At 47.2% G+C, this 13,240-nt stretch overlaps 1 protein-coding gene across 1 annotated transcript in view; it reads left to right on the top strand.

Moving 5' to 3' along the window:
- The window catches only part of LOC115366658 (SERTA domain-containing protein 2-like), a 21,267-nt gene extending 8,394 nt beyond the window's left edge, over positions 1 to 12,873 (top strand). The window contains exon 2 of the mRNA XM_030062218.1: positions 8,191 to 12,873. Within this exon, the coding sequence (XP_029918078.1) occupies positions 8,195 to 9,163 (969 nt within the window). The 5' untranslated portion in view covers positions 8,191 to 8,194 and the 3' untranslated portion in view covers positions 9,164 to 12,873. The remainder of the gene's footprint in view (positions 1 to 8,190) is intronic.
- Positions 12,874 to 13,240: the final 367 nt, after the last annotated feature.

Raw genomic sequence — 13,240 nt, forward strand, 5'->3', positions numbered from 1 at the left:
AGCCGGTAAATTAGAGAGTGGTGTCTGTTTATGAGACATACCGAAGCACCAGCGGCGTTTATGAAGCAGCAGGACTCGCATCAGGATCTGAGGTGCAGCTGAACTCTTGTTGTTGTTTGTTTTGGCGCCGCAGACTTCCTGTTGTTGTCGCCACCAGGCAGCTCTTGAATCGCAGCGGCTTTTCAAAATCACGTCTCCAGCAGCATGTATGATCATTATTGTATTGGTACAGTGATTTTGAACAGTCAGTGACGCCAAAAAAAAAGGCCAAATATGTGATAATTTCATCGTGTCACAGAAACAAAGCATAAAGAGTGTGTGAGCCGGTGATGTCAAATGAGGTCGTTTTGCACAATGAATAGATTTTTTTTTTTTTTGTGTGTGAAATTGTACATTTATGCCTAATGTTTCCCTTCGTTTGATCTTGTGCAATAATTTCCCCCAAATACGCTGATTTTAAGTTTAATAATAGTTTAATCATTTCCATCTGACATCAGCTGCTGGAGGACTGGGCTGTGATGAAAACCTGCAGACACACACACACACACACACACACACACACACCCTCCGCTCTGCGCTCGTATCCTCATTTGCCCCCACAGAGGATTTGCAGCACGGCAGCGGCCGGGCGCTCGCTCGCTCGCTCGCTGCAGCGCGGCAGAGAGCATGCGGGGTAAAGTTACAGCCGGCAGGGTGACGGCATCGCGGCTGACAGCTCGGTTCAGCTCAGTTCATTCAGAAAAGTTCAGCCCAGGTCAGAGCCGCTGCCTCTGCTGCTCTGCTGCGCTCCACGGCAGGCGGACACCCAGACGGATATTTCTGGCCTCGAGCTGCTGCCAGGCTCCGTTTAGTTTGGTGCCAACTCTCGCTGTCTCTAAATTTGACTGTTTTCAAGGCTGAGAAATGCGGAGAATCCCAGGCATTCGGTGTGTTTCTCCCCTCCGAGTGAAGAGCGTCTGAGGCTGCGCTCGGAGCATCACCGGAAACAGAAAACACCTAACCCTAACCCTAACCCTAACATTAACCCTAACCTAACCCTTAGCACTTACACTACTCACAAAAAGTTAGGGATATTTGGCTTTTGGGTGAAATTTATGGAAAATATAAAAAGTTCACACTACAGTGATATTATATCATGAAAGTAGGGCATTTAAGTAGAAGCATACACTGGTGATTTCCTCATCTCAAACAATTTCTTGAAACAAAAGTCAACAACAGTGGTGGATATACCACAACAAAAAATGTCAGTGTCAATAACTTGTCATGTGCCCTTGAGCATCAATTACAGCTTGACAGCGACGTCTCATGCTGTTCACAAGTCGACTTATTGTCTGCTGAGGCATGGCATCCCACTCTTCTTGAAGGGCGGCCCTCAGGACATTGAGGTTCTGGGGTACAGAGCTCCGAGCCTCTACACGGCCACTCAGCTGATCCCATAGGTTTTCTATGGGATTCAGGTCTGGAGAAAGTGCAGGCCACTCCATCTGAGGTACCCCAGTCTCCAGCAGCCGTTCCCTAATGATACGACCTCGATGAGCTGGAGCATCAAACACCTGATGTGAATTTTGCCGTTAAACTCCTTGTTAGAGAACAGCAACTTGTGCAAAAAGTACTGAAACATTGAACAGTTGGACATGTGCATTCAAAAGTTTACAGAAGGTCACATTAAGTTCACCTGTAAAGGTTAGAATGCGTTTTAGGTTCATCCTGAAATTTCACCCGAAAGCCGAATATCCCTAACTTTTTGTGAGTAGTGTATTTTTTAAAGCACTTATTCTTTTAATTCAGATCAGCCCTCTCTCTCCCTGTTTACCTTTTTATAGTTTTATAATTGTAAATACAACTTTTGTTTTATTATCATATGATTTTTTAGCCACCCCCGGATGTGTTGTTACAGACCCTGGGGAGCGGAAGGTCCTTGGTAAAATTAAATTCTCCCGCCTTCTAATCTGCTCATTGGTCCAACGTCCCTTTTTATCATTTTATCATTTTATATTATTTTATGGGGCTTTTAACGACCACCTTGGTCTTTTAGTAGGAGTTGTTTTAAATTCCAAGAATTATTTTAAGACCCCAGAGAGCCCGTGCCCCCCGGACCTTCACTCAACCTAACCCCTAACCTTAACCCTAACCCTAACCCTAACCCCGCTGACAGCAGGCAGGTGAGGTTGTGTCTGCAGCTCCTTAACGTTCTGTCTGAGTGGAAAAACAGAGATTTGTTTGCTCACGACGGCACGGGAGCGTCTCCTGGACGACTTCAGGAGCTTCCGTAAAAATAGTTTTCCTCAAAACTCTGAACACCGAGGAGGTTTTTGTCAGGGACGGACTGGGAATAAAAACCAGCCCTGAGCTCTGAGCCGCGCTCATGCTGCCTGAATCTGACCTGGGATCTGAGCGCTGTGCACCTGGGCTGACAAGGACACACCTGGACACACCTGGACACACCTGTCTCACAGCACTGAGTGTCCCTGTACTGTCTGTGGAGCTCCAGCAGCTCTCTGTCCCTCATCATCATCATCATCATCATCATCATCATCGGAGGCGGAGGAAGCTGCTCACTTCCTGTTAGCTGACTCACTTCCTGTTTGCGGCATTTCGAGGCCTCGCTCTCCAGGGATTTTCTCTCTGTCCGTTTCAGCTCCGCCCCTTTTCTTTCCGTTTTCCTGGATTTGTGTCTGGGTCGTTTCACTCGTGCGCTGTCTCGTGAAGTTGTAACCATGGTAACAGATGTAAACCGCCTCCATTTGAGTCTCAGGCTGCTCGCGCTCTGTTCCCGGTCTTCCTTCTTCTTGGGTGTGAACTCGGCCTGTAGGAGCCAGGTGTTGGTTTGCATTAGCGCCCCCTGTCGCCTGTTAGCGGGGAAAAACGGCGCCTGGACCGCCGGCCGTCCTGTGAGTCTCCGGAGTCTCCGGAGTCCGCCAGGCCGCCGCTGGTTTTTGCCAAATCTCTTCTCTCTTTGCCAAAAGTGAAAACAGGGACGTTTTGCCAGAACTGATGTTTAGTTTTGAAATAAGTTTCAACAAACTGCCTTAAAAGAAGGTTTTCATTCTGACGTTTACTTTCTGCTCGTGTGTGTAGGCAAGAGTCGACTGAAGTGTGTGTGTGTGTGTGTGTGTTATGTTACTTTTAGGGGTGTGTCTGTGGGGTTGCAGCTTTCAGCACAAAATTGCACTGTATTCAGGCAATACTGTTGCCATGGTGATGAAAGAGGCTAGGTGCTGTGGCACATCCAGACCAAATATTGAAAGAATCGGCTAAAGGAATATTCCAACATTTTGGGCAAAATCCTCTTTTCCTGACTTCCCCAGACTGAGACCAGATGTTGGACACCATCTTCTCCTTGGGACGTCCTGTGGTTCGGTTCTTTCGGTAGCATTTCCTGTTAGCTTAGCATAAACACTTGAATGGGACTCACCTCTGACTTTTTTTGTTTGATTTTTGAGCACTGCTGACGGTACTGATTATCAGTAATCCGGGACACCGATGACCAATATTTTGGGCCAATACTCATTTGTAGTAAGTTTCACAAAAACGGTAACCCTTGTGTTCCTCAGGCAGGTCAGTGAAGGCAACACGCTACAACTTTCTGTAAAAACTAAACCAAACACCAACATCAGCAACATTTTTCCCTCTGCCTTTCAGATGGAGGGGCGGAGTCTTCAGTGGTTTTCTGTTGCTGTTACGTAAATCGAAATTATGACTCAGATTATTGATATTTCTGAATATTGACCCCGATAATCAGCCAGGATCAATAATTGGTCCATCCCTTACGCGGAAGTTCATTAAAAGATCATTAAATGCATCGCCACAGTAGGACAGTGGCCTGCGAGGTCATTGAACGCATCACCACGGTAGGACGGTGGCCTGTGAGGTCATTGAACGCATCACCACAGGAGGACGGTGGTCTGTGAGGTCATTAAACACATCGCCACAGGAAGACGGTGGCCTGTGAGGTCATTAAACGCATCACCACGGTAGGACGGTGGCCTGTGAGGTCATTAAACGCATCACCACAGGAGGACGGTGGTCTGTGAGGTCATTAAACGCATCGCCACAGGAAGACGGTGGCCTGTGAGGTCATTAAACGCATCACCACAGGAGGACACAGCTCTTTCCTCTAATACTGTCAGTTTTGTTAATTTCTTCTTCGTGTCTCGCTCGTTGCCCGGTCCCTCCTGAACCATCGCTGCTCCGTTTGGTCCGAATCTGCAAACGTCTTGAAAACCTGCACAAATACGAAAGAAATGAGCGCAGACTACGGACAGAACGCTCCGTCTGTATACACCAGATTTCTGTTTTTAACATTAGAAATGAGTGTTTAAGCACGACGCTGAATGTCCCGAATCTCCCAAACTCAGCCGGGAAGTCGGGGAACTCCACAGCAGCACGTGCTTTCCAACTTGTTTGACACGTTCGGTGCGTTCGAGGCTTTTCAGAAAAAATGTTTCGGGGAAATCCGACAGGAAAACAACATTAACAAAGCAGGAAGAAACTTTTTTTTTTTAGACGCCTAAGACAGTCCGAGGTCATTTAGTGGAAAAACCAGGTGATCTCAGGTGATTCTCAGAGCGTCCTGATATTCCAAATTACACTCAATTCGCTTTTTTTTGTTAATGGAGGAAACTAAGACCAGGCTGCCGTTTCCACCTGGACCCTCTCAATAAGCAGGAATCTTAGAGTCTGAAAGCTTAAAAAATAAAAATGAAGGACTTTGATAGTTGAACCGAGGCCGGGGCGTCGTGCTGTTTGTCTTCAGAGTGACAATGAACCACATCACCGAGTGTCTCTCCTGTTTTTCTAAAGGTCAAACATCATGACTCAAGTTTAGTTTCCCCTCAAGCACAATTGGAACCCACAAGCGTGACGAAGCGGCTCGTCATCCACCTCTGTAACCAAGAATATATGAGTCAGCGCAGCAGATAACGAAAAACATGACGAGGGATTTCTCTCTGCTCTCATTTCAGACCTTTTCACCGTCGCTCTCCGTTTATTGTCTTTGCCGTTTCATGTCAGGCCGGGCCGCCGCTTTATCTCGTTACCTGTGAAACAATCGCTCGCCAAATAATCAATTTCCTGTTGGGAAGTTCCAGCTGATAGTCAGGGCCGAAAACATGACGAGGGGAATTAACGTCAACAATTAGCACCAGGCTTGAAAATCAGCTCTGAAACCGAAGCACGGCGTTTGATCGGAGGTGCTGCAGACAAATATTAGAGAAGCTGAGTGTCCCGAGGCAGTTTTGAAAAGGTCACACAGCTTGGTGTGTGTGTGTGTGTGTGTGTGTGTGTGTGTGTGTGTGTGTCAGGACGGAAGTCGCCTGTTTCCTGTGTTGTGTTGTGAGCGAGTCAGGAGGGAGGCAGCCTCCCGCCCGCTCAGCTGACAGATCCTCACATGGGAGCGGGTCAGCTGACCCTCTAACACACACACCCCCCACCCACCCACCCACCTCACCGACACACACACACACACACACACACACACGCAGGGTGGCAGGCTCCCTCCTCGGCTCTCGTTGCTCATCAGTGTGTTTTGCGTTTGGCTTCCAGGAAAGAGTCTGACTGGTCGGCTGAGTCGCCGTCGTGTCGTCAGTCAGGTGCAGAGTGGAAACCCGCGCAAACACACACACACACACACACACACACACACACACTCATACAGTCCCACACGGACACACTGACTCTGTTGTTCCCCTCTCTGTTCATCTGAAGTTTTCAAACCGGCAACCCTCTCATCACCAGCTGCTCCTCTGCCCTTTACGTTACCCTGAGTGTTTTTTTTCTCTTGCAGTCTCTTTTTCTCTCTCCTCTCTTCAAGCTTTCCGTCTCGGTGGCATTTCAGCCTCGCGTACGGGAAACGTGAAGTCGCTCGTGGAGTCTCCTCGGCGAGCTGCAGCGGCGGCAGACTCGGTGCAGAGTTTCTGACACGGTGTTTGTTTTCAGCTCCTCGCTTCCTGTTGTTCACTTTCCAACCTGTAAGACGAGTTTCTGCACTTTTTTTAGGAAACAGGTACGAGTTAATGTCCCGAGGCTGAGCGGGCTGTGGCCTGAGCAAAGTCTTCACATTCAAAACAGGCCTTTCTGTGGATAAGATTAGAAATACATTTCTTTATTATAATAATTAGAAAGGCAAAGGTTCAATAAACCCACAGTTTGTTTTGGACGTTAGGAAGAAAAAAAACACTATTTCTAAAGTCCTTTGTATTTTGTCTTATTTGCAAAATAATTTTGGATTAAAAAAAAGTGCTGCTTATTGTATTTAAAACCAACCTAAAAACACATTCAGTATCTTCATCGGCTCCTCAGCTCAGTGTGTGGTTAATAATATTGAGTTGTATTGATTTGGGATTGATTTTGATGTGATATGATTCAGCATCCTTCCTGTCGGGGGATTTCTCAGGGATTTTTCACCTCGCCTAGTGCTTTGCTTCGGTGCGGCTCTTCTGTAACGCCGCGGTTTCTCCGCCCAGACGTCCGCCTGACGAGCCGACGCTGCGACGTCGTTTTGTTCATTAATTCACAGAAAACATCAAATCTGCTCAGCTGAGTTTCCACAGGCGCGCTACAGATAACATTCAGCAAAAATCTTCAGGCCTTCTTTTTTTTTTTTTTTTTTTTTTTTTTTTGAAGGCAGCGTCAGAGATCAGAGTCAGGAGGATTAGGGTTAGGGTTATGAGGATTTTAAGAACTGATATCGGCTCGGTCAAATGAGGAACACGATGAAGCGGAAAATCAGTATTTTTTACCTAAAAAGCCGAACCGTGTGATCGTTTGAAAAAGCAAAGCCACAGAAGTGACTATGTCGCACAAATTCCACGATGTAATTGGCTGATCTCGGATCTGTCTACGAGTTTTTTTAACCCCAACCCCCCCTCTCCCAGCAGTCAGAGGAGAAACCTGGTCTGGAACCTCAGTCGGTATCGATGTTCAACCCAGATTATCTAGTGATGTGAGGGGTTTACGGATCCAGATTATGTAGTGATGTGAGGGGTTTACGGATCCAGATTATCTGGTGATGTGAGGGGTTTACGGATCCAGATTATCTGGTGATGTGAGGGGTTTATGGATCCAGATTATCTGGTGTTGTGAGGGGTTTACGGATCCAGATTACCTGGTGATGTGAGGGGTTTACGGATCCAGATTATCTGGTGATGTGAGGGGTTTACGGATCCAGATTATGCGGTGATGTGAGGGGTTTACGGATCCAGATTATCTGGTGATGTGAGGGGTTTACGGATCCAGATTACCTGGTGATGTGAGGGGTTTAGGTATCCACATTATGCGGTGATGTGAGGGGTTTACGGATCCAGATTATCTGGTGATGTGAGGGGTTTACGGATCCAGATTATCTGGTGATGTGAGGGCTTTACGGATCCAGATTATCTGCTGATGTGAGGGGTTTACGGATCCAGATTATCTGCTGACGTGAGGGGTTTACGGATCCAGATTATGCGGTGATGTGCGGGGTTAACGGATCCAGATTATCTGGTGATGTGAGGGGTTTACGGATCCAGATTACCTGGTGATGTGAGGGCTTTATGGATCCAGATTATCTGCTGATGTGAGGGCTTTACGGATCCAGATTATCTGGTGATGTGAGGGGTTTACGGATCCAGATTACCTGGTGATGTGAGCGGTTTAGGTATCCACATTATGCGGTGATGTGAGGGGTTTACGGATCCAGATTATCTGGTGATGTGAGGGGTTTACGGATCCAGATTATGCGGTGATGTGAGGGGTTTACGGATCCAGATTATGCGGTGATGTGAGGGGTTTACGGATCCAGATTATCTGCTGATGTGAGGGGTTTACGGATCCAGATTATCTGCTGATGTGAGGGGTTTACGGATCCAGATTAACTGGTGATGTGAGGGGTTTACGGATCCAGTCTTACGCCCCCCGACAGCTTGAAGACTCATCGGGGCTTCCCTCATCATTTTCTGTTTGATATTTAGGATTTAAGGATTTTCTAGACAAAGACAAGATGTCTGCTTGCTCCTTAAACAAACATCAAGAATTTATGGTGTTTTCTTCTTACTATGCTTATGTATATTTTCCAATACGTTTTTCTATTTATTGTACAGATTTAAATATGTTTCTCTTTATTTATCTTTAATTTTGTGTCTTTCTAGAAGCTTCCTGCTGTTGGACCGTCATGGCGTCGCTCCCTGACCTGTTTCCCTTCCTGTCTTTCAGATTTATGTTGGGTAACGGGGTGAAGCGGAAACTGGACGAGGATGAGGACGGGCTGGAGGAGCACAGGGGGCTTGTGGGAGACGGCGGGGCGGGGCCCGGCGGCCTGTCGCAGGCATCCTACACGCTGCAGCGGCAGACGGTGCTCAACATGTCGCTGATGAAGCTGTACGGCCCGCGGACGGGCGCCGACCTCGGCCTGCGGCGCCGCGTCCTCATCAACAACGTCGTCCGCCGCATCCACGACGACTTCAGGCAGGAAGGAGCTGTCGGCGCCTTCTTCTTCTCCGTCCCGTCCGCCGCGCCCGCCGCCGCCCCGGAGGACGAGAGCTGCCGGCAGCCTCCTCCGTCGCCGCCGTCCTTCGGCGTCCTCTCGTCGCCGCTGTCGGCGCTGGACTCCTGCCTGACTCCTGCCTCACTGCTGGAGGACGACCTGCCGCTCTTCTTCACCCTGCCGCCCTCCTCCTCCTCCCCCTCATCCCACCACCACCTGCACCACTCCCCGAGGCCGCCGCCGCCCTCGCCGTCGCCCAAAGACAGCTTCTCCTCGGCCCTGGAGGAGATTGAGGAGCTGTGCCCGCCCTCGTCGCCTCCTCCGGCGGTGGTGAAGGAGGAGGCGCGAGGCTCGCAGGAGGAGGAGAGCTGGTTGTACAAACTTCGTCTTCCCTCTCCGTCTCTTCCTCCTCTCCCTCCCGCCCGCCTCGGCCCCGCGGACGCCTCGCCGTCCTCGCCGGGCTCCTTCCTGACTGACTTTGCCCTGGACGACGTCCTCTTTACGGACATCGACACCTCCATGTACGACTTCGGCCCGTGCCCCGCCCCCTCCGGCGCGGCGCCGTCCAAAATGGCCGACGAGCTGGTCAGATCCATGTCGGGCTACGGGGCGGCGGCGGCGGGGGCGAGCGGCCAGAACCAGCCGTTCAAAATGGACCTGGCGGAGCTGGACCACATCATGGAGGTGCTGGTGGGCAGCTGAGGGGCCGGGGGGCTTTTCTAATGAGTCTTTTTGTACAGTAAAACAACAGCGTGCTTTACTGTGGCCTCGCTCCGGGCCAGACGAGTGAAGGCGCCGCCTGTGGCTTCTCAACATCAGTAAATCATCACCATGACGACTGTCAGCCTCCACGACGCTGCTGAGCCGCACGTCAGGAAGTCTGTCGTGTTGCTTTAGGGCACAAAACAGGAAGTGGGCGCCCAGAGTTTCTGCAGCGTCAGACGGCGGACGGAGCGAACGGCCGACGGAAAAATCACTTCCAACACGTCGTTCACGTTCAGGGAGGGGGAGCAGGGACAGGAAGCAACGGGGCTGATGGGAAATGTAGTTCCTAATGTGGAGAACCAGGAGCACTGACCGCTGGCAGAGAGAGGCTGACAGTCGCCGGCGGCGTGATCTCACCGGTTCGACCGGTGCAGCAACACAGATCTGATGATGTACTGATGTTTAGAAATAACACACGCAGCGCTTTGACTGAAACTGCCGAAAACTGTTGGAAATACACAGTGAAGCTGTTAGCACTGAATGAAAATCTACCGCATGAATGAGGCACTTGCATAGATATAATGTAGAGGTAAAAAATATATATAAACCAGGGATGGGAATCACCACGATACGAAATTATTATCGCGATACTTAAGTCACGATACGATCTGCAATTTTAAACATTTTGCAGTTTTTTTTAACAGGTTTTGCAATTTTTGTTCAACTGCAAATTGTCACCAAAGGAAAAACTTTGTCAGCATCGGTTTCGTCTTCTGTTTAAATCTCACTTTGATTATTTTTATCGCAGCAAAACGGGACAGACTGAACACCTCCGTCAGAAAAACCTGTCAGAAATGTTGCATCAGATTTTGGCGATAAAATGTTGACACACAAAATATTGCGATCATTTTCTGTATTGATTTTTTTCCCCTCCACCTCAAGTAAAAACACACAGTTGGGACTTTTGTGGACTTTCATTCAGTGCAGTTTGGTGTATCTCCGGTACTTTTCCCCAGGTTCGTCCGCGGGTTCCTTCGGCCATGTTAAGGTACTGTCCAGTTTTCCACCGCTGTCCGAGAATTGTAAGAAACAAAACGCATCATCAGAGACTTTTTACCGTCTGTGCATGTTTTTCCAAATGAGAGGAAGTCTCATATGCATTTAAAAAAAAAAAAAAAGACAATTCAGTGCCTTTTTCTACATCTGTCAGTCGGTTATGTTTCGTTGTCGCTCATCAGGCAGCAACATGAGGGAAGAGTTTTATTTCAAAATGCCGCGCCGCCGTCAGGACGTTCCCATCAGCTCGTCGTTCGATATCCGGAAAGCGCAGAGGAGTCTCCCTGCAAAACGAGGTTCCACTTTGCCAACAAAGGAGTTCGTTATCTGCAAAGATTTTTGTGCCGTCAATCATTTTTAACAGTCGTCTCGCCTGTCAGATGGTGTTGATCTGCATTTTGAAATGAAACTCTTCGTTTCTCGTCGTCTTTCCAAAGCTGGGTTCCTCTGCTGTTTCGTGGCGGTCGAAACGCTCCTCCTCCTCGTTGTTGTTGACACGATGTCGGCGAGGTCAGCGTCGCGGCTCTGCGTCGCGCTTTGACCGCCGACGACATCGACTTTGTCTCCTGAACGCCGTCTGTCTCGGTCTCCGCGGTTTTAGTTTTACCGAGGTTTTTCTGGGCCGAGCCGCTCCGGAGGCAGAAACAGCCTCGCGCCTCCCTGCAGGAAACAAACCGGGCAACAAAGAAATGATCCAACATAAAATATAGACGTCACCGACTTTTCCCCACTCAGTCATAACCACAGCACTCATGATGCTAACCCCAACAGCTGGGCTAACCAGCTAAACTAGATAACCACAGGCTAGTTTGTTTAGGTTGAACTTGCAAGGTGAGCTAGGCTAACTAGCTGAGTTAAACCCATTTTCCTGCTAAACTTTAAATTAAAATCACTCTAGCTCATTACTGAGGCGTAAAAATACCTGGTTTACAAGAATATATACACATGTACAAAACAGTGAAAGTATAAAATAGAAAATTACACTATGTGGTGGATCATCACGGGTTTCTAGCCATTAGCAATTTGATTTTTTGAAATTACACCAAAGAAGCAAAACTGTTTTTCACGTACAAACATCCAAATGTGTAAATGTATTATTTCTCTTGTAGAAGTTTGATTTTAAAAATGCTGGCACTGACGACGGGACGTCTAAGGCCTGTTTGGGGCAAAAACATGGACGCCTGCTAATGCTAATGTTGAAAACGGCTAATAAGAGCTACCGTTACATTTTCGAAAGGTTTAATCAGCCACTGCGTCTGCAGGTTGACTGATCTAAAAACCACCTGTGCATCAAAAATGAAATTTTTCTCAAAACACAGCGTATTTAATTTTTATCGTTGACAGAAAAAAAAAGGTTGTTCTGTTTGTCTTTTCCTGCCAGGAGTTCAGAAATCCTGGTTGGAATTAAATGCATCATTATAATATTTGTTCAGGTTTGATGTTTTCCTGCAGCAGAGCGCCGGGTTAGCTTCATGACGTTAGCTTCCTCTCATCTTACGAAACTAATTCTCAAGCTCCGCCCACTGAGGTTTAAGTAACCAATGGGATTATGCCTGCCTCTGGAGTGGCTCCGCCCCCTCGTGATCGTAAAGCTGCAGTCGGCTGCGGGACGTCCGGCTTCAGGAAACGTAAACGCTGAAGCAGGAAACCCAGCAGCCCCGAGCCCAAACTCTCTGTACGCTCTGTTATTTATTATCTCTCAGCGTTAGTGTACAAATATTTATTGTAACTTTTGACACTAATATTTTGTTTGTACAGAACATGAAATGTATTCCGCTGAAGGGGAATCCCACCGAGACGTGACACTGCAGGTCGAAACGTCACGACTTTCCCTGAAAACTCCAACTAAACTCGGGACTTTTTAACGTGAAAAAAGTCAGACGTCATTTTTTGGTGGAAATCTCCTTCATGAAATTTATGTCATTTAATAAATGATTGGATTTTATACTGTGTAATATATTTTAGCATTTCAGCAATGCAAACGCCCTCAGTTGAACCTATGCCACAGCCTGCGCGTGTGTGTGTGTGTGTGTGTGTGTGTGTGTGTGTGTGTGTGTGTGTGTGTATTAGAGAGAGTGCTGAAGTGGAGAAACACTCTGAAGTTTTGCTGATTCCTTGGCCTGTTTCATCATCTGGGCTCAGTTTTCCAAAACCTTTAATCTGGATCAGAATTTGGCAGATTTCTCTTTTTTTTTGTAATCCAGGATCAGATTGAGATTACTGATACAGATTCAGTTTGTTAAAATGAATAAACACACAGCATTACCCTGATCCAGATACAGGAAGAATCTAGACAGTCAGTTTGCAAAGACCAGCCTGGCCCCTGGTGGACACATCGTGTTACTACAGCTCAAAAAAAAAAAAAAAAAAAAAAAAAAAAAAGAGATGGAGAAGCAGTTAAGTTTACAAAGATTTTAATGAGAAAATTATCCCTTTCTGGTTATAAAAAAAAATAAATAATTTATTTAAAAAAAAATCAGACTCCTTTTCAAAATTTTCAAAAAAAAGTCCACCAGAGTAGCTGGTATCAGATATTTCATCCATTTAATCAAATTTAAACATAACATTTATTTCATATGAGCTCCTCCTGTCTGAATCCACCTGAAGTCTGCCAGTTGGACCAAGAGCATACAAATAAAAATTAAATTGAATTTAAATTTTTTTAAATAAAAGCACAAACCTTACAGACTAACCCTTTCAAGGCTCGGGTTGCCAGTTTGTTTAAAAAAAAAAAAAAACTTCCTGGAGAGTTTTGGAGAAGTGAGCCCAGGCCGTTCACCGGACACAAACAGAGGACAGGAGCTGCTTTTCTCTCTTTTCATCTGGTCAAACTTTTATTTTCCTCTGTGAGAAATGAAGGAGCAGCCGTTTTCTGATCAAACCAAAAGTCCCTTCTCTCTGTGGTTTGTAGCGTCACTGTAGCTCCTGGGGTTGGTGGTTTTTATTCTTTATTTTTATTTTTATTTTGGGATGAGGTGAGCGTCTCTCAGTTCGTCCTCACTTTGCGCTTCACGCCCG

This window comes from Myripristis murdjan, chromosome 1 (assembly GCF_902150065.1).
Source record: "Myripristis murdjan chromosome 1, fMyrMur1.1, whole genome shotgun sequence".
NCBI classification, from domain to species: domain Eukaryota; kingdom Metazoa; phylum Chordata; class Actinopteri; order Holocentriformes; family Holocentridae; genus Myripristis; species Myripristis murdjan.